Raw genomic sequence first — 24,549 nt, forward strand, 5'->3', positions numbered from 1 at the left:
CAAAACGGCTTTCATTGTGCTTGAAGTATACTGCTTTTATTTCCAGAATGCACGTTATTAGTACATTTTAGAATCTTATACACAACGAAAATCTTTGATTTTAGCTAATGCCGAAATGTCAAAACAAGTTATTCGAATAATGTTTATAATGCAACAAAATTGGGATAAAATGACTTCTTTACTTTGGAGTCCAATATGCTCGTATGTATATATAAATACACACAATATTACACCTTCTAATGAGAGTTAGCAACCTGACATTTGAACAGATCCTCTTCATAAATTAGCATTCGAACATTTTCCTCGCTAATGGAACTATCCTTACATATTGCTATATAGAGGTAACTGGAATTGGATGCTGTAAATGAGCTTAGATGAATGCTTAGGAGGGGCAAACGCAAATCAAAACTCGGTTATCTTACAAGTTCAAATGTATACATAAGGTCACAAATAAATAGGACAATATATTACACAGATATTTGCCGGTACGGCACATGTTCTGACGTGAATCGTCGTATTGATACTGATGGGAAGAGGTGATATTAGCTTATGGCTTTCTCTACGTCAACGGATGAACTAAAAACACAATTATATGTATCTCTCCTTCATTTCCATATCCACTAAAGAACGTGAATCTATAAGACCTTGGATTGCCTCCTTCATTCCCATTAACAAAATAGAATTATGTTTTGCCTCAGCAACGGTAGAATGAGAGAGACTTTGACCTCCACACGGAAGCAAATGAGGGCCGGCCGGTTTTCTTTCCTGAAATACATTTCCCATCATTTCCAACACTACTTAGAGTATTACTCAAAGGTAGAGAGGAAACCTGGGGAGCAGAATGCCATGTAGATTCCTTCTGCCTCTGTTGCCTGAAATGTTGTAGCAATTTCTGAGCTTTAATTTTACCCCTTTCAGTTCCATTCACAGAAATCATCACCAGGGATGGAATGATTCCTTCTTCTAGAATGATCTGAGAATGATGAGAACTATAGCTGCTGATAACAAGGAAGATTGCTGCCACTTGCTCCTTTTCCATTTGTGTGCCAGTGTCTAACATATCAACCAAGCAAGAGATACCATTTTCACTTTCCATTATACCATTCCTACCGTCTTCAATAGAACAAAGACGGTAAAGAATCGAGAGACATTTCGCTACCAGTTCAGTATCCTTGCATTTTCCTGTGCATATTTCTTCATCTATGCTTAGAAGATGTATAACCTTAGGAACCACATTTGCTTTTGCTATGCAAATCTGATTTCCAAGGAAGGAGCTCAAATTCAAGAGTGTGCTCAAAGCATCTTTAATACCCTGAGTTGAACCACTGTCCAGATGTTCTACTAATAATTGTACAGCTTTTGATAAGCAATTTTGCAATTTATTTTCTTGTAGGCAAGAAATAGACCATAAGACTAGGATAGCAACCTCCTTTGATGACAACGATAAACATGAACCTTGAAGCAAATTCAACAACAAAGGAACCACTCCAGCACGTACTAGCTCTTCTCTGTTTCTGTATGTAGCAAAAGAGATGTGGAAAATTAGACTCACAGGAAATTTTGGTGCTCTTATTGATTCTTAGTGACAAAAAATGTGGAAACGAAATGGTCATAAAGAATTAGGGGAAAGACAGAAAAAGCTTCAGCAAAGAAGCTCGTTAAATAAACTATCTCAATCAACACACAGTTATAGAGTGTTACCTATCATTGTTTACAGAGATATTTGATAATGCCAAGCATGTCGTTATTACAGCATTTTCATCAAGGGCTTTCATTGCATTGCGCAAAATCCCTACTAAAGCTGGAATACATCCTAGATGACCAAATAGTGCTCTAGCACCCTCATCATCCTTTGTCAAATACCGAATTTCTCTGGCAGCACTACACTGTATGTCTAAAGACGAAGAGCATAGTCGATTCATTACCAATTCTACTTTGTTCTTTGTATCATCTTTTACAATGATTCTGTCTGGCAGGTCATCAACATATGCATTAATATCCAAGTTTGGAATGTACTGATGTAACTTTTCACTGTCGACTCCTTGCCTCAAACCACTAGGTTTGTCTTCCTGTTGAAGATACCTATTCTCCATGTTTTTCACCGAGAAGCATTTAGATTGTAAAGGAAGAGAAGGTGGGGTTGGAAGTGGTATTGATTGCGTCTCACACCAACTCACAATCAACCCTTTTACGCAATAATTTGGAGTTATTTGAAGGTGTGCAAGAGTTTGCTGAGTCTTTGGGCAAGTATCATGACCTTCCTCAAACCATTTCTCGATGCAAATTCTTTCATATGTCTGACCTGAGGATATAATGACTGGGTCTGACATGAGTTGCAATGAGATAGGACACCTAAATTCTTCTGGTGGATGGACAAAACCCAAATTCTTCAGTTTAAGAGTCTGATAATAAGATAATTCTGAGCTCAAATCACTGTCTCTTCCACTAGTACTAGTTGCCTCGGAGCCTCTCTCTGAAAGGGATTGTGAAAATGTTGAGCTGGAAGTGTCTTGAAATGATCCAACCTTTGTTAGGTATGATTTCTTCTGCGACTTTTCGAATTTCCGTACGAGATGCAACAAGTAGAGAACTATCAATTCCTTCTTTTTGTCTTGTTCATCTCTAACTTTGTTCAAGAGTCTTTTAAGTGCTTTCTTTTCATTTTGAATGATTTGCATTGATGTGAAGCCTAGATCAAAAGCTATCTCGTCAAACACATTGTCTTCTGTTTCAGCACCAAGACATGGATATTGTTTCTCCCGTTGAAGGAATGAGATCATCTTAATGCTTGAATCATGCTGTGAAGCACTAAGTTGGACTGTTATTGTCTCCAATTCAGTGGAAAATGAGGTGACCTATTAATATTTATGGACACATAACAATGAGAAGAAAATCGCCATTGAAACAAAATGTTAATGAAAACAATCAATGAAGATTCTTACCTCCTTAATGAGATCATCTGGCACATTCAATTCCAAGCATTTCAAAGTTTGTTTCAAAGTTTCCTTCACCTTCCTAAACTTGATGAGAACGGATTCGTTTGTGATAAGCTAAATCAAAGTAATTATACAGAAGATCAAGAAATTATTGATCAAAACAATTAACTACATTCTCAGAAAAGAAAACAAACTTTAACATAGTAATTAGCATACCAAGTAAATTTTGCTAGAATTCATGATTTGGTGGAGAAAATTCCCTGCTTTATCTACTGCAACATGCAGCTCACACAAGGCTTGCATTCCTGATTTTTGAGGCCGAAACTCTTCTAAAACAGGAAAGAAATCTTTGATCTTTTGCAATAGGATAGAAAGCTTATCACATATGTCTCCAAACATCTACATGAGATAATAAAAAGGAGATTAGATTGGTTAAATTGTCGTGTATTCTGACAAGAGGAAACACTGTAACTGTTGAATTATATGGTTTACCATTTCGTTCCCAGCGACAGAAGCAGATCCTTCTTCTTCGTCTTCTTCTGTAACTCCCATCGTGTAATTTCTCTTAACCTACAGATTAAGTGAATGCTCATCAGGATAACAATAGAAAAGGAGGCACGTTTGTGATTTGGATAAAAATCACAAATCAGTCACCAGTATGTAGTTATGACCCGTTAGTGTAGCAGGTTATGGCACTGATTGGTTGAGTACCGTACAAGAGATGAAGAAAGATAAATTTGAAAGTTCTTTTTGGCTTGATTGGATCACCATGGCAAAAAGTTGAGAAATCCAATGGTCACACTTGATTTTGCTGGTTTCATAAAAATATGAGAAAGATGAATACCGAGAATATGCAGAGACATACAGTAAAAACCATACTCTGTCAGCGGGTGAAGGTGTGTTAAGTTAAAAAATAATATAAATCAAACAGAGAGGGAGAGAAGATACAGAAGCGCGATCCATGCAATTTAACTTGATGCAATAAAGATATATGAAATATTTATAATTATGGTGAGTAAACTTTTGATTTAATTCTGGAATATGCAGACCATAATGGTGTGTTGACACTAGTTATCTTCAATTGATATATGAAAACCTAATTATAGGTACTGTGAACGATCCTTTGATTGTTCTCTTGAATATGTCGCCGAAGAATGTAGCATTTTCTACTTTTTTGCTTTTGAACAGTAATTATTGTTTGAATGTAGAAGAAGATGATGGTATTTCTTTTGAGCTTGAATGGCTTGAACAGTAAAAGATTATCTTATTGTTGTTGTATACTGAAAGTGTTCTACGTGCAGCTAACATTTTGATCGGAACCACAAATTTTGTTAATCACTTACTTTGATCAGTAATTACTGTTTTTTTGCAACAAACGTTTTTAGTTGCTGCATGAAGTTTGTCTTAGAATTAGTGTAAAGCATTGGAGAGAGTATTATATTTTGCCTTCTTCTCTGAGTACTGTTTACTTCTTGGACTCAAAGATCTTCATTTGTCTTAGAAAAAAAATTAAAATTTAATCTAGCTGTGAATCCTTTCATCGCACTCTTAAATCTGTAGATGATGATTACATTGTCTTCGAAGCTTGCCTTTCAACAGTGAATCCTTTCATCGCGCTCTTAATTCAATACAAACTATATCCATTGCTGTTATATGAAACCCTAATTCTCCAATGTCATTTGATCAAGTTCTTGTTCTTGTCGGTGTTGTCGATGAAGATGACTTCCATTTTTATCTTATTCTGATAATCTTTGATGGCGTTTGAATAGTGAACAGTACTGCAGATCTTCAGTACAGTGACAAAGGGGTGTGTGAGAGAGAGAGGATAGAGATCATCTAAGATTGTAATAGTGAAAAAGGAAAGGTGCAGAATTTCTCGAATACATGGAGGAGGCTGGAGGTTTCTTGTCGCAAAAGGAAAATAAAGAAAGTAAGGAAGATAAAAGAGAGAAAGAGAAAATAAAAATGACGGAAAGCGACGCTTCAACAGAATAAAGAAGCTTTCATGAATTTTTACATATAGTTAAAGGAAGTACTACAGAAAATCCGATCCTGTCAACGGACGGAGACAGAGGGAGATAAACACAGATAGAGAGAGAGAGAGAGAGAGAGAGAGAGAAGTTCGTTCTGTTTACCTCGGAAGCTCGGATATGGTGGAAACTCAGCGGCTGAGCGCAGAAAAAAAAGCAGTGGCGTCGATGAGAGGGGGAGAGAGCTTGGAATTCAGAAGAAGAGGAAGAAGATGAAGACGAATGATGGCATCAATAAGAGAGAGAAACGTCGTGCTTCTGATGCTAGCTATGGCGAAAAGCTCAGTAGCTGGGGGGCGGAGAGAGAGAGAGAGAGACAGTCGGCTCATCTGAACCGTCCAATTCGAAAGCTACCGTCCAGATCCTGTCACGTGCAAACTGGTTCTGAGCCTGCGCTACCATTCTCGCACGTGAGAAAGGAAAAAAAAAACTTGAAAACCAATCGTAGCCGTTCAACACACGAATCCTACGGTCCTCCACGTTTCTTACGGGCAATAAGAGTTTCTCCTCCTGCATTTACCTAGAAGGACATCCAGCAGCTCTTTTAATCTACGGTAGAGATCCATCCTGTCGTAACAGCTCGAATCGGACGGTTATAATTTTCCCCACGAGGGATGCCCCGTCACCTGCAACCCCTTCCGTCGTCACATCACCACCGTCCAAGCTTTTTAACATCTCTCTTCTTGTGGCCCATATTCGGCCACATCTCCCAAAAGGGGCTGAGAGGCACTAGGGCATGCCTCGTTCATCTAGATCATTTGTAAACTAATGTCCGGTCGAGGGGGCCAGTAATGTCCATGGGGCCCTCTTAGAGGCATGCCTTGTTCCTTGGTACACCTACTCATGTGTAAATGCATTCATTGTATGTCTAGGCTTTGTGGCATTACAGCGATGTTTTTGTTTTGCTCTGCGACATCCCTTCAATTAACCCAACATTGTACATATGTATCTTGTTTTGCACCACCGTGTGTCTTTAGTCAACAAATTGATTACGTCTTTACCTTAACATGGATATCGATAAGCTTATCTCACCTTCCTCCTTTACAACAAAAGTGGAAAAACCAACAACCCGAAAAACACTTTATTTAAACAAATGAACAATGCCCATAAACATCACATACCACAATCACAAGCAAACATGAGCACAATGCAATAAAAGATCTTGAGAGGAAACTCCCAATTTAAGAGGAAACCCTTGTTACACCATATATCACTTTTCCTAAACAATGTAACCCATGTATTAAACTTCATTTGCATATTAATCTTGTTGGTGATAATTTCTTTTCATGTTTACAACACATGAGCATTGTAATCGCACTACAATAGCAATGGTTGATGCATAAGAAGTGTGCTTCTTAAATGATGATGTTAAGGAGCAATGCACATACAACAAAGAGGTTATGTCAGCGAATAACCTTAGCTCTGATAACATGCGAAGAACTAGATCACGTAGTTCTATGGAAGATTAAGTGTATATTGGTGATGTTATGTGTGAGAGAAGGAGAGAGAGACCAAAGAGAATAATATATCGATAAGAAATCGTGGAAGATTATAATGATAATAAACCTCTGATCAAAGGTTATATAAACTATGTAGCCAAATTATTTACATAAGGGGGGGACTTTGTTTATGTTGAATTTCTATCAATCTAGTAATGATGATTAGAGAGCGAGTGCAATAGCTAAAATATCCACTTCATTCAACACAAAAGTGTTCTCTGTTTATTAAGCTAATGGTCAACTTTATGTATACACATGCCCCAATAAGTGTTAGTGGTTCAACTTGTTAATTCATACAAGAGAGATAAGCTATATTGTGCATGTACGTGTGTGTGTGTGTTGTGTGTGTGTGAGAGAGAGAGTACATAAGGTTACCAAAAAGAATATATTTTATACAACACTGTGTATACTTGCATAGACGCTTTCAAAATCTATATTGATGGAAGAGTGAGTAGATTCACAAAGCAATATAAGCTAACGATTACCTTTCTCATAGAAGCTTACAAAATCTATAAGGATGGGACAACATGTAGTGTTATATTAAGTCAACACCATAAGCTAACAATTGTTTTCACATTGATTGTCTTGCATAGAACCTTTCAAAACCCATATTGTTGGGAGCGTGTGCAATGTCATATCAAGTGAACATGATAAGCTAGCAAATACCTTGACATAAGGTTGTATTATGAGGAATCTTGTAAAAATATATTGATGAGAGAGAGAGAGAAGGTATTGTCTCATTAAGTCAATGTGATGAGAAAACAATTACTTTCATGCTACATTGTTGCAGAAGTTTGAGTGGACGTGCACCCTTTTGTGGACAAATCAAGTGAGAGGTCGTTGGCAATCACTCTTAAGCATATCTAACAAGAAATTCTAGGATACTTGAGCAAATTGAGACAATAAAGAGATTAAATTAAAACAACACTTCATCTCTCAAACTTGAAGTTAAGGAAAGAAATGAGTAATCATACACAAGTTATCCAACAATTTTGTTCCTTTTTTACGACACTTACTAAAATATAGCCTAAATGCTTAAATTGAAATCCTAAGGTGTAAGCTAGATATGAAAAAGAGGTTTGACTAGGTACAAGGCAAAGAAAGAGAGCATAGAATAACATAAGTAGAAATATTGCTCAACAAAGGTTTGAAAATGATGAAGAAAAGGTATAAAGTTTATACTTTCATCTTTATATTGCTTTCACAATTTACAATCTATGATTATGTCCATTTTCACATTTCTCGACATTTGATCTAACCTTAAGATTCAAGTAGTCTGCTTTTACATTTTACAATTTATGGTTATGTCCAATTTTTTAAACCAAAACCATATTCTTCATTAGTAGAAATTCTACATACATGACAAAATGATTAGACTTACAACCTTATAAAGGTTGTAGCCGTGGTAGACCAATAAAAACTACAAAGACTCAAAGTATAAAACTACAAAGAACAGTGAACACATACATGAATCTTCTTTCCATTCATGTGATCATTGGCTTAAACACTAAACTCTAATGAGAACATTGCAGGAGACTATCTTTCGAATTGGAAGCATATGAAACAGTTCATGTACTTTCTCAAAGACTCCACACTTACCATATAGATCAAGCAATGCATTGCCAACAACCCGATTTCTCTTCAGCCTGCCCATCTCTTGCATATCCTATAATGATAACATTGCAGGAGACTATCTTTCGAATTGGAAGCATATCAAACAGTTCATGTACTTTCTCTAAAACTCCACACTTAACATATAGATCAAACAATACATTGCCAACAATCTGGTTTCTCTTCAGCCTGCCCATCTCCTCACTCTTTACATGCATTTCAACCTGGTTATGTCCAATTTTCACATTTTATGACATTTGACCTAACCTTTAGATTCAAGTAGTCTCTTTATTACCGTGTCCCATAACCACACAATAGAATGCGATTTCTAAAGTATCCACTTTTTTCAATACAACAATATCTTGCATCCATTTGTTATGAGGGTGGGTTTTAGCACACATTCTCCAAAAAACTGTATTTACACATAGAGGTGGTTAGAAATGTCTCAGCCTTGTGTCTTCTCTAGTGTGAAACAAGACAAAGGCAAAAGCACTTAAATGCAAGGGAAGTATAAAACACAACTTCTTCTTCACTTTTTGGACTTAGTCAATCGCTCTCCCCTTCTCTCACCTAATCTTCATAAGGCATCTAAATATATAAGCTTCCTATCTTAAGTATTTATCCTTGATTTGTGTCCAATGTGGTTAGTATGAATTGAAACATTGTGGTTTGTTTTATTATGTTTTTATCATTTTATTTAATTATACAATGTTTATATTAAATCTAAAAAGCATTTTAATTGCATTACAATTTAGGGTGGAGTTCACCAAAGTGTTTAGCACTTTCCTAGTGGCTAAAGAATCCCCTTCATGATCACAATAAGAGAAACATTTTCCAACAATATGTGTGTCTAAGAAACTCTTGCCACAAACGACAAAGTTGCGTAACAAAACAATACACTCACTCTTATAAGTTATAACTTATGACCAACACACACACACACACACACACACTCTCTCTCTCTCTCTCTCTCTCTCAGCCTTACATTATGTACACCATGAGCCACTTGAATGTGTGGAAAGCTTCAAATATCTTGGCCTTGAAGTTCCTTCAAATCATAGGTGGAATGAATGTGCCACACATCGCTTAAAGGCGGGTAAGTGAGCATACCATGCATTTGAGAACACATGCAATCTTGGAGATATAAGTGTTAGGTCCTCAAGAAATATCTTTTCGACACTTTGGTGACACCGGTTCTTCTCTATGGGGCGGAAGTATGGGGCGGTAGCATCCCAAAATCTACGTGGAAAGAGTTTTAAAATGTCCAAAAAACATTTTCTTATAAAGTTTCTACAAGTTAAGAAACAAACGCCTACACCCTCCCCCTCCTCCTTGAGACAGGATCCCCTCCCATTGAGATCATGGCCATGGTAAGGGTTGTTGAATACATGCTTAAGTTTCAAAAAAGTCCCTCACATCGACTTCCTAGAATTGCATGGGAAGCATGCAAAAAGATCCAAAAGACGTATAAAAGCAAAATTTTGTGTTCTGGTTGGATGCAAGATATAGAAAAATGGTTCGGTAGATAGGATGTGAGACACTTGCTTCATGATGCATCACTAGATTCCTCTATAAATGATGCCTTTTTGCAATGCCAATGTATCATGACATGGGATAGATCTGGAGGCTCACGCTTCACACATTATATTATACATGTTGCACATAACTACAAAACCATATTCTTTGCGGAACGGGAAAACCGTACACATCGATACATGTTAGAGCCCATCTCGTTATGTGTCATTCGAACCATTGCTTCCATGCGACTTAGCTCATATGCATTGCGATGTGAGACAGGGTGTTGGGGCACAAGTCATGACAGTGGTCGGCTATGCACACTTTGCCCTAAACAAGTTTGCGAGTTTGAGTATCACACTTTGATACAATGTAGCTCTGCATTTGATCATATTTGACCATGCTTTCCACATCTCTTCGACCGAGCCCACTCCTCACACGAATTTCACTCACAACCACAATGTGCACTCTCTATTGCAACATTTAGTGGTAAGGTTCTTGAACATCAAGAGTCACTACTCACTTTCACACGTATCTCGTGAAATGTAATATTTTTTGTCTCATAGGTCATATTTGACCTCCGAAGACGATAATATAATCTATCTATCTATCTATCTATGTTAAAGTTGTACAATTCCTATAAAGCAAGAACTAATCCTTTTGATTACAAGACCCTTTTGAAGATCGAACAATTAAATACTTAGTTAATTTACTAATGAGAGTGAGCTAGAAAGTGAAAAAGAGTGAAGAAAGGAACTTTTATAATGGTCTACATTGTCTTTACCCTTTTCACGCTCATATTGATACAAGACCCTTTTGCCCTAGCTTTTAAGCATTGTTCTTTTCTCCATTACACTATCTCTTTCAGTTTTTTTGCTAATGAGAATGTTGTTCGAAAGGTGTCAAAAGTATATGGTAGGACATGTACGTAACAATGTCCTTGAAAAATATGTAATCTTGTCTATATGGAGTGTCATTGCTTCATGACGATGTGTCTCATCTAGTCATTGGTGCATATATAATGGAGTTGAGAGGAGAGCCCATATTCCATTGTCATAGAGAGCATGCATGTCCTCATGTGTGTGGCCTTTGCCCATTGAAGGTTACAATGTACTTTTTCCACAACATAATATTCCCCAACCTTTCTGCCCATTGAAATAAGTCTGGGGGACTCTTCACACTCAATGAAACTATCCTCAACACATGTAAATTTGGACATAACTTTATTTTCTATTGGAATCAAAAAGCTCTATTATGGTTTTATGGTTTTATGGGGAAATGTGGTATACAAAATTTTCAACATGTCATTGTCTTTTAATATTTTGATTATGGGGCTAGAGTCTTCAAGTTGTTGAGTTATGACATACCTATTTCAAATTTGAGGGGATCAATTATGTGCTATTGTGGAAAGCTTACATAAACACAACTATTGTGATAAGATGACCTGTGACATTTTTTGTACATTTTCCCCTTGTTAATGTGCTTCCATTATCGAATAGTTTTTGTGGAGATTTATTCTTGATTACTAAATAATGCTGCCATATGCCTACTCCATTGAATATTAACATATACATACGCACACAAAGTGAACATGATGATGAAAGGTTGTTAAGTAGTCACCTACTTAACAACCTTCAATATGCATGCATATATACAAATATTTTGTTATAGATTTGTTAATGCATGAGAGATTATTCCCAAATATGTGCCTCCCCTTATTGATGTTTGACATTCTTTGATAAGAAACTTACACTTAACCACCTCCTAGGCGAGAAATCAAACTTCGTCAATTTTATCTTCACGCTTAGAAACTTTGGGATTTCAGTAGCTTGATGAATCAAAAGAAAAAAAAAGATGGAGATTGCAGGCTGCAACTCGCTTGCATGAAGCCGGAATCGCTAGTAATCGTTGGTCAGCCACACGGCGGTGAATCTGTTCCCACTAGTAAAATATTTTCTACTTTGTTAAGCCAACATGGGAGTCTATGCATATAACTCACTAGCATTCAATAGCATTTTGAAATTAAAAATTGATTCTCTTTCATTTGCACAAGTTCCATAGTATAAACAACAAATAGAGAGTACATAGTGGACAATATGTTGGAACAAAAGCAAGAAAAAATATGTAGCTGGACAATATATTAAAAATGAGACAATATATTAGATAGTCTTGTTTAGACAAGGGGTTGCTGGTTTGAAACTCTTAAAAATGAGGTACTTTTCTTTAATTTTTGTGAGAACCTCTTTAGTGAGTAAATTGTTTCTCCTAAAAGCACAAAAAGAAAGTTTTGAAATTTGTTGTCGACAACATCTTCATTTCTTTATTCTCTTCTGCTTCTTTAACTTTATTCCCTTCTACTTTAATCCAACATGTTTTCGTGACAGTTCCTGTCCTATTTTACATTGTAATACTAGGATAGGAGGTGCCCACACATATTAGTTCATCACACCTTGGTTTCCAAAGTAATATGAGGTGCATATTCCATCTGTAATAATTCTTGAGAGTAAATGACAAGGTTAGTTCCAATTACAAGCTCAACATGCTAAACCGACAAACAATTAATTAATAATCTTTTGCCATATAAGTGAACCATCATTACCCAAAACACATAACAATATGGTAGGGGTTGTGTCTAGTGAGGAACATGTACCATCTAAGTTACAAACATATTAGAGACAAAAGGCAAATATTTATGTAGCTGCTAGGATACATGTGAAAAGGCTATTATATTATGTTGCAAAGAGTTCATGAGTAAGAAAACATACAAAATGTGTGATGAAGACATTGATGTCAAGTTTATGTTTTTCAATTTTTGCACCAAATTTGCTTTAAAATCAACAATGATGACTAAGCATTAGAGAGCCACACAGGTTTCCAACACTTTAATTGGACAAAGCTAGAAGGCATAGTGATGTCAAGAACATGTGATGCATCATCAACATTTCTTTAAGGGAAAATAACCAAAGTATACTCATAGGTCTCATGATTTACAGAAATATTTTGCTCTTTTTTTTTCTTTGAAAAATACCAAAACAAAATATTCATTAAGAAAGTTTTCCTGAATTTCATGAAAAGTAGTAAGCAATCTCATCGAGTACTTCTCTATTCTCATGTTATCTTAGGCTATCAACTATATGTCGGATTTACATGTAAATTTTCACAAATCTTTTTAACATCACATATCACTTTCATTGTAACAATTAATTGGTCACAATGATCTTAAATATTGGGTGTACGAATTACTTGTGATTTGGTGGGATTAAAAACTTTTAAAGGCCAAGATCAACAATAACATTCTAGTAGCACTAATAAAACTGTATTGTGATTTGGTGGGATTAAAAACTTTTAAAGGCCAAGATCAACAATAACATTCTAGTAGCACTAATAAAACTGTATGCGATTTGATAAAACCAAAATCATTTACAAACTTTAGAATGTCAAGATCAAAATTGATGAACTATAGGGTTCTATTAATTCTAATAAATTTGCATGCAATTTGATGAAACTAACAGCGTGAGAGACATAGAAGAGATTGGGGGGAGAGAGAAAACCTTCTTTGATTTGCTTTGCTATTCATATTTCCCTGGCAACACTACATGGCACTTTCTCAAGCAAGCATGTTTAGGTAACTTTAAGAATAAACAAGTAGACTTCCTTGTCTTTCTGTGTGAAGCATCTTTAGGTAACTTTAAGGATAAACAAGTAGACTTCCTTGTCTTTCTGTGAGAAGCATCTTCAGTTTTATCACTGGAAACTTGGAGAGCCTGATCTTATTTGCCTCATCGTAATCAGACAATATATTTGTAAGCGTGCTTGTTGTAGATAGGCGCTAAATGTAACAGGTATGTTATTCTTTTTAAAATTCGATGAGTGGTTATTTTCGCATATAAGTAAAATCAAGTATCATTCGAGTCCTTAATGTATGTAAATCCGACATTTTATTTTATTTTGAGCTGATTCTTCTGATGCTTTTTACAAAAGAATAGTTTCAAATATGCTTTTAGTACTCCTTTGTACACTAACGAAAAAGAAGCTTTTGTTTAGAACTTGAAAAATAAGAATTCTGTCTTCCAATCAATTAGGGCCCCAAATTCAGATGGGGCAGTCAATTCCAAACCCAATAAACAAAAGGGTGTCGTAAAGAACCAGCAGCTGATGTTTAGCTTCTGAAATTGCAAAAGATTCCCACTTTACTTGCTTAGTATATCTGATGCAAACTTTTGAGCTACAGTCATGGCCTCCTCAATACCTGCTGCATTGGTCCCCTGCAATCATATTGGAAGAGTGATATATATATATATATATATATATATATATATACTGAACCCATTTTACCATGTATTCAACATGGGTCAAACTTGCCTGTCCTTGTGCAAGGCCACCTTTTCCACCACCTTTACCATTGATGGGTTCCAAAGCTTTTTGAAGCCAATCAATAAGAACAAGACCTTTGCTTGCCACCTCATCAGGGACTCCAGCATAAACCAGAACCTTACTGGTTTCTACATCCACACTGAACATCATAACTGCTAACCCCTGCAACATGACAATGACAATAATTTTGAGTTGTGACCAAATGAGAGACTGTTAGAATGACAATCATATCGTAGTGAAATTCTGAGGTATGAAAAAAATGCTCTCACAGACCCTATCCCCATGAATGAAGTTTGCATACATGTAACTATCTGATTGAGATTGATAAGAGTAATTATCCCTGTGAATGAGATTGTATATACGTAACTGTGCTAGACTGAGATTAGTATAGTAATGAAATTCTTGCTAATAAAAAAATGCTACTCACTGACCTTCTCTCTGTAGCTCATTCATGGGCATAATCATACAGAATGCACTAAAAACTACCACCAATATTTGGTGTTTTATTACAAGCAGCACAAAAATATTACCTTCTGCTCCTCCAATACTTTGGTAATTGCTTCTCGGATAGCATTACTATCAAGGCCAACATCTATCCGTAACACACAGAAACTGTCACCATCTAAAGCAGACTTCTGAGCAGTTTCAGTGGCAAGTATTATAGCTGTGTGTAAATTAGCTTCAGATGCAGCCTTCTGAGATTTTCTGATACGATCCTATATTCCAACAATTTTGAGATGATGGTTTCTATTTATAAATGTCATAAAAATGAACTTACTAGATCAAATTCTCAATACCTGCAATAGGAGAACCTGATCCCTAAATTCTGCCTTCCTGGCGACTGGAATAACAGCAGTATCTACATAACTTTTTAATGATGCCACTTCCTGTTAGTAAAATGGGTGAAAGTATAGTCAACGTCTTCAAGTAATGTAAAACATTTACTACAATACCCATACTTTTTTATTAAATTCCCTATAAATCCCCTTATATTTGTAGTATTTCTAAACCACGCCTCATTTTTTCCAAAATACTCTTCACTATACTAAATTCTCTCTTTGCAATTTCTCCCAAGAGAGAGAGGGAGGCTTTATTACTGTCTTAGGAGATAAAAAATATGACCCATCATTTTTGGAAAAAACAAATATTACCTATCATGTAGCATTTCACATAATACATGTGAAAGTTAGCAGCAACTACCAATTTTCAATAACTTAATTATAAATGTTGCAACCAAACATATAAAATTTTCACGTAATACACGTGAAAGTGGGCTTCAACTGTCGATTTTCAAGAACTTTACTAATGAATATCACAATTGAGAGTGCTCACTAACATGGAGAGAGAGAGAGAGAGAGAATATACACAAGTTAAAGGGAGTATTGATGTGGCAGTTTTGTTTATTGGAGCAAGTGGAAATTCTTTCCTCGGTGGACTGTTCATCTTCTCTATTGGCGATTTAGCATTCCCACTACCCGTGTCGCTGTGGCACCACTCAGTTGTGGTACCATTGTAGCGTTATTCGCACACATTTATTAATATAGTTGGGTTTTTTTCATTAACAAGATAGATAGATAGATAGATTCTATTATCATCTTCGGAGGTCAAATATGACCTACGAGACCAAAAATATTACATTTCACGTGATAGATGTGTGTGTGAGAGAGAGAGGTTATAACTTTCAAGCTTCACTACCTTCTCAAGCGCTATGCCATCAAGTTTTGAGGCAGCAGCAATCCTTTCTGCACAAGAATCTGCTTCTTTTATTGCTTCAATTGCCCTATCAGTTGTGAAGGCAGTGACTCTACGTATTCCCTTTGCAATTCCCTCTTCTGAGATGAGTGTAAATGCCTTGGCCTCTCTTGTGTTTGAAAGATGTGTACCTATTAATATAGAAACACATATTTTGTTTGTCAAAATTTTAGATACAGTGACTCTGAAGATTTTTAGAATATTGTTATGAATAACAGATTAAATAGGTTTCTTATATACCTCCACAGAATTCTGTAGAGATCGAGACCCAACTAGGGTTTTCAGGATCTTGTAGTAAATCATCAACTGGCTGTCCAACAGAGACTACTCTTACAGGATCAGGATACACCTATACCAAAAGGAAAAATGCATAACCATTAGAGAAGTTCACAAAACCTTGAATAGTTAAAGAACTGCACAAAAATAGCACATAGGCCTTTTCTAATAATGATTGAAAAGCCAATGAAGGCGACTCAGTATTAATAAGGTTGAGACTCAATACTGAAGAAGCAAGAACATGAAAACTGCTAAATACTCTCTTCACATTTCTCAATAGCTGCGTGAATGAAATAAAGTATTTTCCAATTGGTTGAGTGAATCATGCATGTACAAACAAGGACAAATATTGAAGATCCAGAAAATTTCATCAAATACCTCTCCAAACACAGCACGTAGACCCATAATCCGTTTAGCTGCGCCCAGGCTTGCTTCCTTTGCATACACAGTTAGTTCATCCTTTATCAGTTGAGATACTATGGCCTCTACTTTTTGAAGAGCCTTCGGATCAATAGGCTTTCCTGCATCACAGATTACATATGAACTCTTTTTTTTTTTTAAAGAAGGTCCACCTTGGTATTAATGGAAAGATGCCGAAATGTTACAACGAATTCATACAATATATTACAACCCTCATATCCACATCAACCAGCATGTCAAGTATAAACCATAAAAAAATAAACTGCTATTATAATCAATCTGAAAATCAATATACTAACCATGGGAGAAGTCAAATCGCAATTTATCATCAGCTACCAACGAACCCTTTTGGTCAATGTGATCACCTAATACAGACTATAAACAAGTAGGGTTGGAATGATCATGCAGAAATCCCAAAAAGTAGAAAATAGAATATTTGGAAGAGGAAAAAAAAAGTTCAGAAGTAACAAACCTTCAGAGCAAAATTGAGTAAATGTGTACATGTATGGTTTGGCGCAATGAGGGATCGGCGATCGTAGTCAACCTTTGCTACAATATCTTCACCAACAGATATCTTGGAGCTGGATTCTTTCAAAGATCCAAGATGCAATGTATAGCCACCATACACTTGGACACTTCTCACCTCGAATGTACCACCATGACCAATCAGAACTCCTGTGTCATATATCTGCAGTAAGATCAAACAGCATTAGATTTGTAAACTAATTATACACAAAACAGATCCAACTGATAAAAGGACCTGGCCTCCTTGCTCTGCATAAAAGTTTGTACTTTCAAGGACAATTCCAATATCTTCGTCAGTTGTGGTGCTTTCCACAAATCCTGATTCAGCGAAGATAGCTTTCACGACACTAGAATGTTCCTGATAAACAAATGATATTCTGATTCAATATCAGGTAAAATGTTTTGTGCAATCACATCAGACTCATTTTCAAAGGCAGCCTTTATGGATGGAATGAATAACGGCACAAAAGTAAAAACAAGACAATACAAAATTGACCTTGTGCCATATATATTTGAACTTGTCATCAGTTGGTTCAATCTTGCGTTTTTGTAATTCAGCTGTTTCCTCTGCTTCCATGACTAATACCTTTCCACCAGTCTGCGACCCAAACCCATAAATGACTCAAGATGAGGGTCTTAAAAAATCCAGATAAGTTCTATATTCACACTATCTATGACGAATTACTTTAGATGCTGTCAATTGTCTTCTACTTTATCTCAGCAAGGGATCTTTCCCAGTTCCCAGAATATGGTCACATCCATATCCCAGTATATGTTCACATGCACAATACCATGGCTATGGCTTATGTATGCTAATGAAATGCATCACATGCAGAAACGTTTGCACAAACTAGAAGAGCTGTCTTATAATCCACTTTAAGAGCAGCTTCACACAAGACTTGAACATTCATTGAAATATATCAACAAAACTAGCACAAACCATTTAGATCAGAAAGGAAAGAGTTACAATAATTTCACACCACAGCTAGAAATGGTTTGATTTGACTTAATCAAACACCTTTATTCTGGCAGCTCTTGCCCTATCCCTCGCTTCATCCATGGCCTTATTAAAACCCTCCACATCCACTACTAAACCTCTTTCTTCCGCCATCAGCTGCAAATCAGTACATGTTACTATATAACAAATCAAATATCCAAATTAATAGAAATTTTCAAGTTCAAAATGATGCCACAAGAGATCTAGAATATATACACTTACCTGTGTCAAATCAATAGGAAAACCATATGTATCCCACAGGACAAATGCCTCCTGCAGAAATCCAATGGTCATAATCAGATGCAAACATCCATCTCAACAAGATACATAGGAACACCAAGTTTACTACTTCACAAACTCATAAAGGATATTGTTATTCCCGATCCAGAACCTTGAACATTTTCCATAAGGATTTTTGAAATGCAGATTGACATACCTGCCCATTTAATTTTCCATCTGCAATGTCTGCAATAGCCTTTTTGAACTTGTCTATACCCTGGAGATATGTAATAATCCTGAATTAAATTTAAACGAAAGACTAAAGCAATATATATGGCTATCACAAACATATAAGGTAACCTTAAGCAAAGTCCTTCCAAAGCTGACTTCTTCCTCTGTTATTATGTCCTTTATTTTCTCTTCATTCTTGTGTAGCTCAGGAAAAGTTGGGGCCATCAGTTGCACAAAATCAGGAACAAGTCTGATTCAGAATGATAGGTGTTTAATATATTGCTAGCCATTATCTTGATGCGCAGTCAATATGGTGAGAAGTATGCTGGTAAGCTTCTATTGCTAATTTCTCTTAGAACCCTGTGACTAGTAAGTGAGTGCCACTCCTTGTATTTGTACTTTACGAGAAGTTGACTTCTATTTTACACATGTGGTAAGGCCTCTCTGGTAGCACTTATTTTACTGTCATAATTAGTTCTCTTAATTAAGTTTTTCCCTTAATTGTCTTTTGAGTTTAGTAAATAATCTGATGTGTGATCAATACTCCCAAACACATCAGCATTACAAACTAAGCTTACCCACTGAGAAATCCTTCTTGAGCCTTCAAAACTTCCCTACCATAACGCACAGCTCGTCTCAGAATGCGCCGCAACACATATTCCCGGCCCTCATTACCTAGAATAGGGAAAATAAGCTAGAAATATGCTTTATAAAATAAACCAAAAAGCAAAAAAGTTGGCTAACTAAATGTTACCTGGGCGAGAACCGTCAGCAATAGCAAAACTCAGAGTTCGAATATGATCGGCGATCACCCTATAGGCCATATCCACATTGTCTTCATCTTCCCTTCCAACCTTCCCAGAATATTTTCTTGCACCAGTGACCTATATACCAAGAAAACCCCAAAAAAGGATGTTGGTGATGTTAGAGTGTATCACAAAGGTGTATACATAACTCATAACACATAATTTATAATATTTCTAAATCACATGATTGGGTGACACAACATAAACAAGATTGAATAAATCTCAACCTTCTGTATTGCATCAAATATGGGAGTGAAGAGATCTGTATCATAATTGCTCATTTTCTGTTGTAGAATAGATGTCAAGCGCTCAAAACCCATCCCAGTATCAACATGCTTAGCAGGTAGAAGCCTAAGTGACCCATCAATCTCTCTATTGAACTGTAGGGTGAAATAAGAAAAAACCCAGTGAGCATTTTCCCATTGTTAAATGCTTCCCTATGGTGTACGTTTTATTACATGATTATCAGGTTCTGTATTGCACCACAAATCATTGATAGATGCATCATGGTTACCTGAATAAACACAAGGTTCCAAATTTCTATACATGTTGGATCATCATTGTTGACAAGTGCGGATGCATCTCGGTTGCCAAGTCTGTCAAAGTGAATTTCTGTACATGGACCACAAGGCCCAGTGTCACCCATTTCCCAAAAGTTATCCTGATAACAGAAGTGCAACACAGATCTAAAAATGACCAATGCCTTGATTCTTATAACTTTACAAAAAAAAAAAAAAACCAAAACCTTCATAAAAAATAGACATAATTAGATATAAAAACCTTGCAACCAAATGGCAAGACATTTCCAGCTGGCAGATGTGTTAGCCAAATATCTCTTGCTTCTATGTCTGGAAGAAGACCAAGCTTTTCATCGCCACCGAAGTAAGTAGCATACAGACGATCTTGTGGTAGCTTGAACACCTATATTTAGGGGATCATAGTTCAGTCAAACCAGTCTTGGTGTATTAAGAATAGAATATAGAAGATATCAAATCACAAAAAGTTAGCTCATAAGAGCTGTGATGCTCAAGGTCGATCATATTTTCCCTGAAATAAAACAGGGGTTTCCAATGCTTCCTACTCTTTGCTTCCAGATGGAGCAAAAACCCAGCTGCTTGCTTTTTACTTTCAATTTCATTCATAATATCCTATTCGTCATTAACTGTATGCACCCCACAATTTCCTAAGATTTCGGCGTATTAAAGTGAAAGGAAACGACACTGATACAAACTTAATCTTGAATTACACAAATATGTTCAAAGTTGTTCTAGAAACACTTTGTGTACTAGTAGTTAAGTCAAAGCCTCAAACTAGTTTCCGAAACATAAAATTAGATCAGTGCAATATCAAAATCAGCTTCAATTTGATGGCGCTTTTGTGAAATTCCAGAAAACTGCACTTCATTGTTCTTGTTTGGCAAGTAACCTCTTGTCTGGTCTCTACCCAAGTATTCATCTTTTCCCCTTTTTGAAAGGCAAGCTTCCTGCATATATAATAGCCAACCTAGCCCTCCATTAAAAACCACAGTTTTTCCTCTTCCAAACCCCAGCTCTTCCTTCCTCTTAATCTCGTAATTGTGTGGTTCTTAAAAAATCGTATTTTGTGCACCATTATTACACAAGCCCCAGTCTTGCTGTACCACAAATTTGTGTTTGTTACAAACTAGTTTCTGGAAATTTGTGATACACTAATCAGCTTGTTACCCATGTATCTCTAAAGAGCAAAGATCCTAAAATTCTTAAACGTGTACAAACTAGTCAATTTGGAATCTTTATTTCTCTAGACTTATTTAAGCATTTGAAGGATAGATGTACAAGCATTAGATTTTTCTTCAATAGATTATAGATGTTTTCCGGTTTGACAATTCATAGATCAATAAGTATAGAAAGAAGGCACAGAAAAACACGTCAACATTGAGTGACAACCTGATGAATCTAATAACCAGAGAAAATCGATACATTGGATGCATAATACAGCAATGGTAATCATAAATTCTTTCATATAAGCTAAACATCTCCTTGAAATGCAATTTTCTAAGACAGATGAATATTATCACAGTAAATTATTCATAAAGGTTTGCATGTGAGAAAACAATTATAGCCAAGATAATCATTTTTACAACCATGACAGCACCATAACCATTAGTCAGAGTTTACATAGTTAAAAGTATCCTAATCGTGTTTAGCATAGAGATTTCTTATTCAGTTTTAAGGAAATACTAGGTTACAATACAAAGTACAAAATATCCTAGTAGTAAACATTACAATACAAGGCTAGTCACGTTTAGCATAGAGATTTCTTGTGCACAATTACAAAAATAGTAGGCTACAATTACATCCAAAAATAATTAAACCATTATAAGAATAAGATCGGTCATAAGTTCAAACTTATGAATGTCAGAATGTACTCAGCTTTAAGCCTTAAATGGTAAATAGAAGTACCAGATTGAAAGAAAAGAGGGAATACAAAGAGTGATAAAGAAATAGAGTAAATTTATGGGAAACATACCGACATACCCCTGATATTTTCGTCATTTCATCTAATGCCAATGAGTTTTCGTTATATTCCTTGGATGACCCGAGACAACCTTTAAATGAAGAAAAATGGGAGGGAAGGACCATATAATTGAGAGAAGTGGGACGAATTGACTATATAATTCGTCTTTTGGGGATTGACCAAGAGCACTTGCAGAAATAACAAAAACTTAGAGACATTTGGAGAAGTAGAGAAAACACTGGGAGTATTTGAAGTTTTCCTCTAAATGCATTTACCATTGAGAATGAAAAAAAGTTCCAAACTTACATCCACCAGTAGCTCCCATGCCCAATCGATTGCCTCACGCTTGAAATAGTCACCAAAAGACCAATTACCCAGCATCTCAAAGAAGGTATGGTGATACGTATCCTTCCCAACATCATCCAAGTCATTGTGCTTCCCACCCGCACGGATGCATTTTTGAGTATCACATGCTCTTTTCAATTGTCCTAACTGACTCCGAGGATCCACCGTTCCAAGAAAAATAGACTTGAATTGATTCATACCTTCAAGGAAAAAGGACAATGTTTCAACATAGGAAGCATGCTCAAGACAACACATGTTATGATGTGTCTGGAACTAAATCTAGATTGAATACAATATTGCGGAAAACTGTAACAAGATAATGTTTTTTAAAGTAGTTTAAACATTAAGAAGGTTTGAATTTATTCACAGCTTCAAGATTTCAAGATTCCAATTATTTTCAGCAGTAAGAACGGTTGAAATAATTCATACCTTAGCAAAAAGGAAGGTATTTAAACACTGTGAAGGAATGCAAAGGCTATGGTATGGCCAGTACTAGATCTAGGTTTCATTGCATGTCAAAGAAAAGTGGTACGAGATCATTGTTTTATAGTTGCTTCAACACTTAAAAGGATTGAATTGATAATTTCACCTTCAGGTAGAAAGGGAGAGGTTTCAAAACACGAGAGACACAGACTATGATTTGGCTAGATCTAGGTTTTAAGTACAATAGATAGTCAGACCATTGTTTTCGGTTGTTAAGAAGAATCTATACGCAAAAAGCATCCTTTTCACAGCCATACAACGCAGAAGAAGGTTATGAAGAAGTTATATACAAATGGTAGAGAAAGTGATATGAAAACACAGTTTCAAACACTAAAAAATACTTGAATTATTTCATACCTTCAACAGAAGGCATATGTTTCAGCAGTAACTAGAAATCACAAGAAAACACGGGTTATGTGACTTTGATTGCATACAATGAAGAGACATAAATGTTATTGTTTTCTAATGTCCAGAATAAGAAGGATTTTTCTGAATTGATCAATAACTTCAAGGAAAGGCATATGATTTCTTCAAAGAGAGACAATATAAACATGGTTAGAAGATTTACATATGCATACCATTGGAAGAGGATAACTGATTATGCTTCTTATGAGAATAGTTTGTATTCTTATCTTTAAACAGATCAGTTTTATCTTTACAGAGATCAAAGAGAGACTTTGTCGAGTGGATCTTTTGTTTGTCATTTTTACAAGGATCAATTCATATACTTATAATGAGAAGAAACAATACAATGCATTAGAAGTCGAAGAAGACAGTGATGATAAAGAAGAAGGTTGCGATCAACAAGAAGAAGAAAAAATGGAGAAAAGGAAGAACACGAAGAATAAAGAGGAAACAGTAGAGAAGGAGAAGAATGAAGAAGAAACGATAGAGGAATTGGAAAATAATACGAATGAAGGAAAAACATTGGAGAAGAAGAAAAATATTAATTAATTAAGAGATAGAAGAAGAAAGAAGAGGCAATGGAGAAGAAGGAGAAGGAGAAGGAAAATGAAATAGAAAATCGACGAAAAAATGGGGAAAGAAGGAATACCTGCATTAGCGAAGAGAAGTGTAGGATCGTCGACGGGGACGGAGGGACTGGAAGGAACGATGGCATGAGATTTGGACGCGAAGAAAGAGAGGAAGGTCTCTCGGACACGATTGGAATGCCATTCGTGACGTTGGTGAGGAGGAGGAAGAAGATGATCACCATCCTCGTCCTTCTTCTTCGTCTTCGTCTTCTGCACAGGCACCTCTCCATCGCCATATGTCTGAGGCGATACTCCTTCGTCTTCTTCTTCTTCTTCGAACCCCATTAGCAGTCAGCGATGGCGATGAAGCTGTGTGTGTGTGTGTGTTATGGCGATGGACTTCTTCTCTCCACTATCCAATTGTAAAGCACAAATAATTTGAATTCAATAAATGAAATAATTAGAAATTTTTTGAGATAACTAACTACATACATACATATACATAGTACATACATCCAGAATAAAAGGTCGGATAAGTAGACTTCTCATTTTGCTTCCCGCACTTTTGAATATTTACAGAACTAGCCCCCAATATACATATATACACACGCATATATACATACATATTCATATATACATATATGCATATATAGACATATATATATATATATATATTGTATACATATGTATGTATGTATGTATGTATGTATGTATGTATCTATGTATGTATGTATGTATCAATCACATGGCATGGTGATGTATCGCCTTACCCACAAATTAGGACTCTTAGGTGTCACCGCCATCTTGAGTATGGCCCGATTGACATTCATAGCCAATATGTATATCAACCGAAACATAAAAGACAAGTTACAACTCCTCCCCAAACAACTTGGATAGGCTGCGGAAACTGCCATATCTATCATATTTCTCCTTATCGGATATCCTGCATACACATGTGTGTGGTAGGTTCTCCCATGGAGATAGACAATCGACGAAGTACCCATACTATTGTTGTACCATAGACCCCAATGCCTAAGGGTGGGTGACCTCATGGTTGCTC

At 36.1% G+C, this 24,549-nt stretch overlaps 2 protein-coding genes across 6 annotated transcripts; both read right to left on the reverse strand.

The window, feature by feature from the left end:
• Positions 1-399: 399 nt before the first annotated feature.
• Positions 400-5,210, reverse strand: LOC147867961 (U-box domain-containing protein 45-like). 4 transcript variants are annotated; one of them, XM_087315878.1, is made up of 7 exons: positions 5,072-5,210; positions 3,429-4,714; positions 3,153-3,335; positions 2,943-3,050; positions 1,702-2,855; positions 830-1,514; positions 400-765 (listed from the first exon to the last, which is right to left on the reverse strand). In XM_087315878.1, the coding sequence occupies exons 2-7, from the start codon at positions 3,486-3,488 to the stop codon at positions 589-591; spliced, it is 2,367 nt and encodes a 788-aa protein (XP_087172004.1). In that variant the 5' UTR covers positions 3,489-4,714; positions 5,072-5,210; the 3' UTR covers positions 400-588. The 4 variants fall into 4 exon arrangements, with proteins under 4 accessions (XP_087172004.1, XP_087172006.1, XP_087172007.1 ...); XM_087315880.1 differs by having other exon boundaries at positions 3,429-3,506; positions 5,072-5,203; XM_087315881.1 differs by lacking the exon at positions 5,072-5,210 and having other exon boundaries at positions 3,429-3,498; positions 4,107-4,984.
• Positions 5,211-13,510: 8,300 nt separating this feature from the next.
• LOC147867962 (alanine--tRNA ligase-like) lies at positions 13,511-23,888 on the reverse strand. 2 transcript variants are annotated; one of them, XM_087315883.1, is made up of 22 exons: positions 23,570-23,888; positions 21,994-22,232; positions 19,972-20,112; positions 19,706-19,852; positions 19,419-19,571; positions 19,140-19,269; positions 18,964-19,060; positions 18,515-18,635; positions 18,372-18,431; positions 18,158-18,208; positions 17,957-18,052; positions 17,435-17,536; positions 17,174-17,296; positions 16,886-17,101; positions 16,713-16,788; positions 16,372-16,514; positions 15,958-16,066; positions 15,661-15,848; positions 14,763-14,852; positions 14,496-14,681; positions 13,954-14,127; positions 13,511-13,856 (listed from the first exon to the last, which is right to left on the reverse strand). In XM_087315883.1, exons 1-22 carry the CDS (start codon positions 23,832-23,834, stop codon positions 13,782-13,784), a joined length of 2,982 nt encoding a protein of 993 aa, XP_087172009.1. In that variant the 5' UTR covers positions 23,835-23,888; the 3' UTR covers positions 13,511-13,781. The 2 variants fall into 2 exon arrangements, with proteins under 2 accessions (XP_087172009.1, XP_087172008.1); XM_087315882.1 differs by having other exon boundaries at positions 13,511-14,127.
• Positions 23,889-24,549: the final 661 nt, after the last annotated feature.

The sequence above is a fragment of the Azolla caroliniana genome, unplaced genomic scaffold (assembly GCF_043228905.1).
Source record: "Azolla caroliniana isolate FFs.n. ecotype wild unplaced genomic scaffold, voAzoCaro1.0.p SCAF_2, whole genome shotgun sequence".
Lineage (NCBI taxonomy): Eukaryota > Viridiplantae > Streptophyta > Polypodiopsida > Salviniales > Salviniaceae > Azolla > Azolla caroliniana.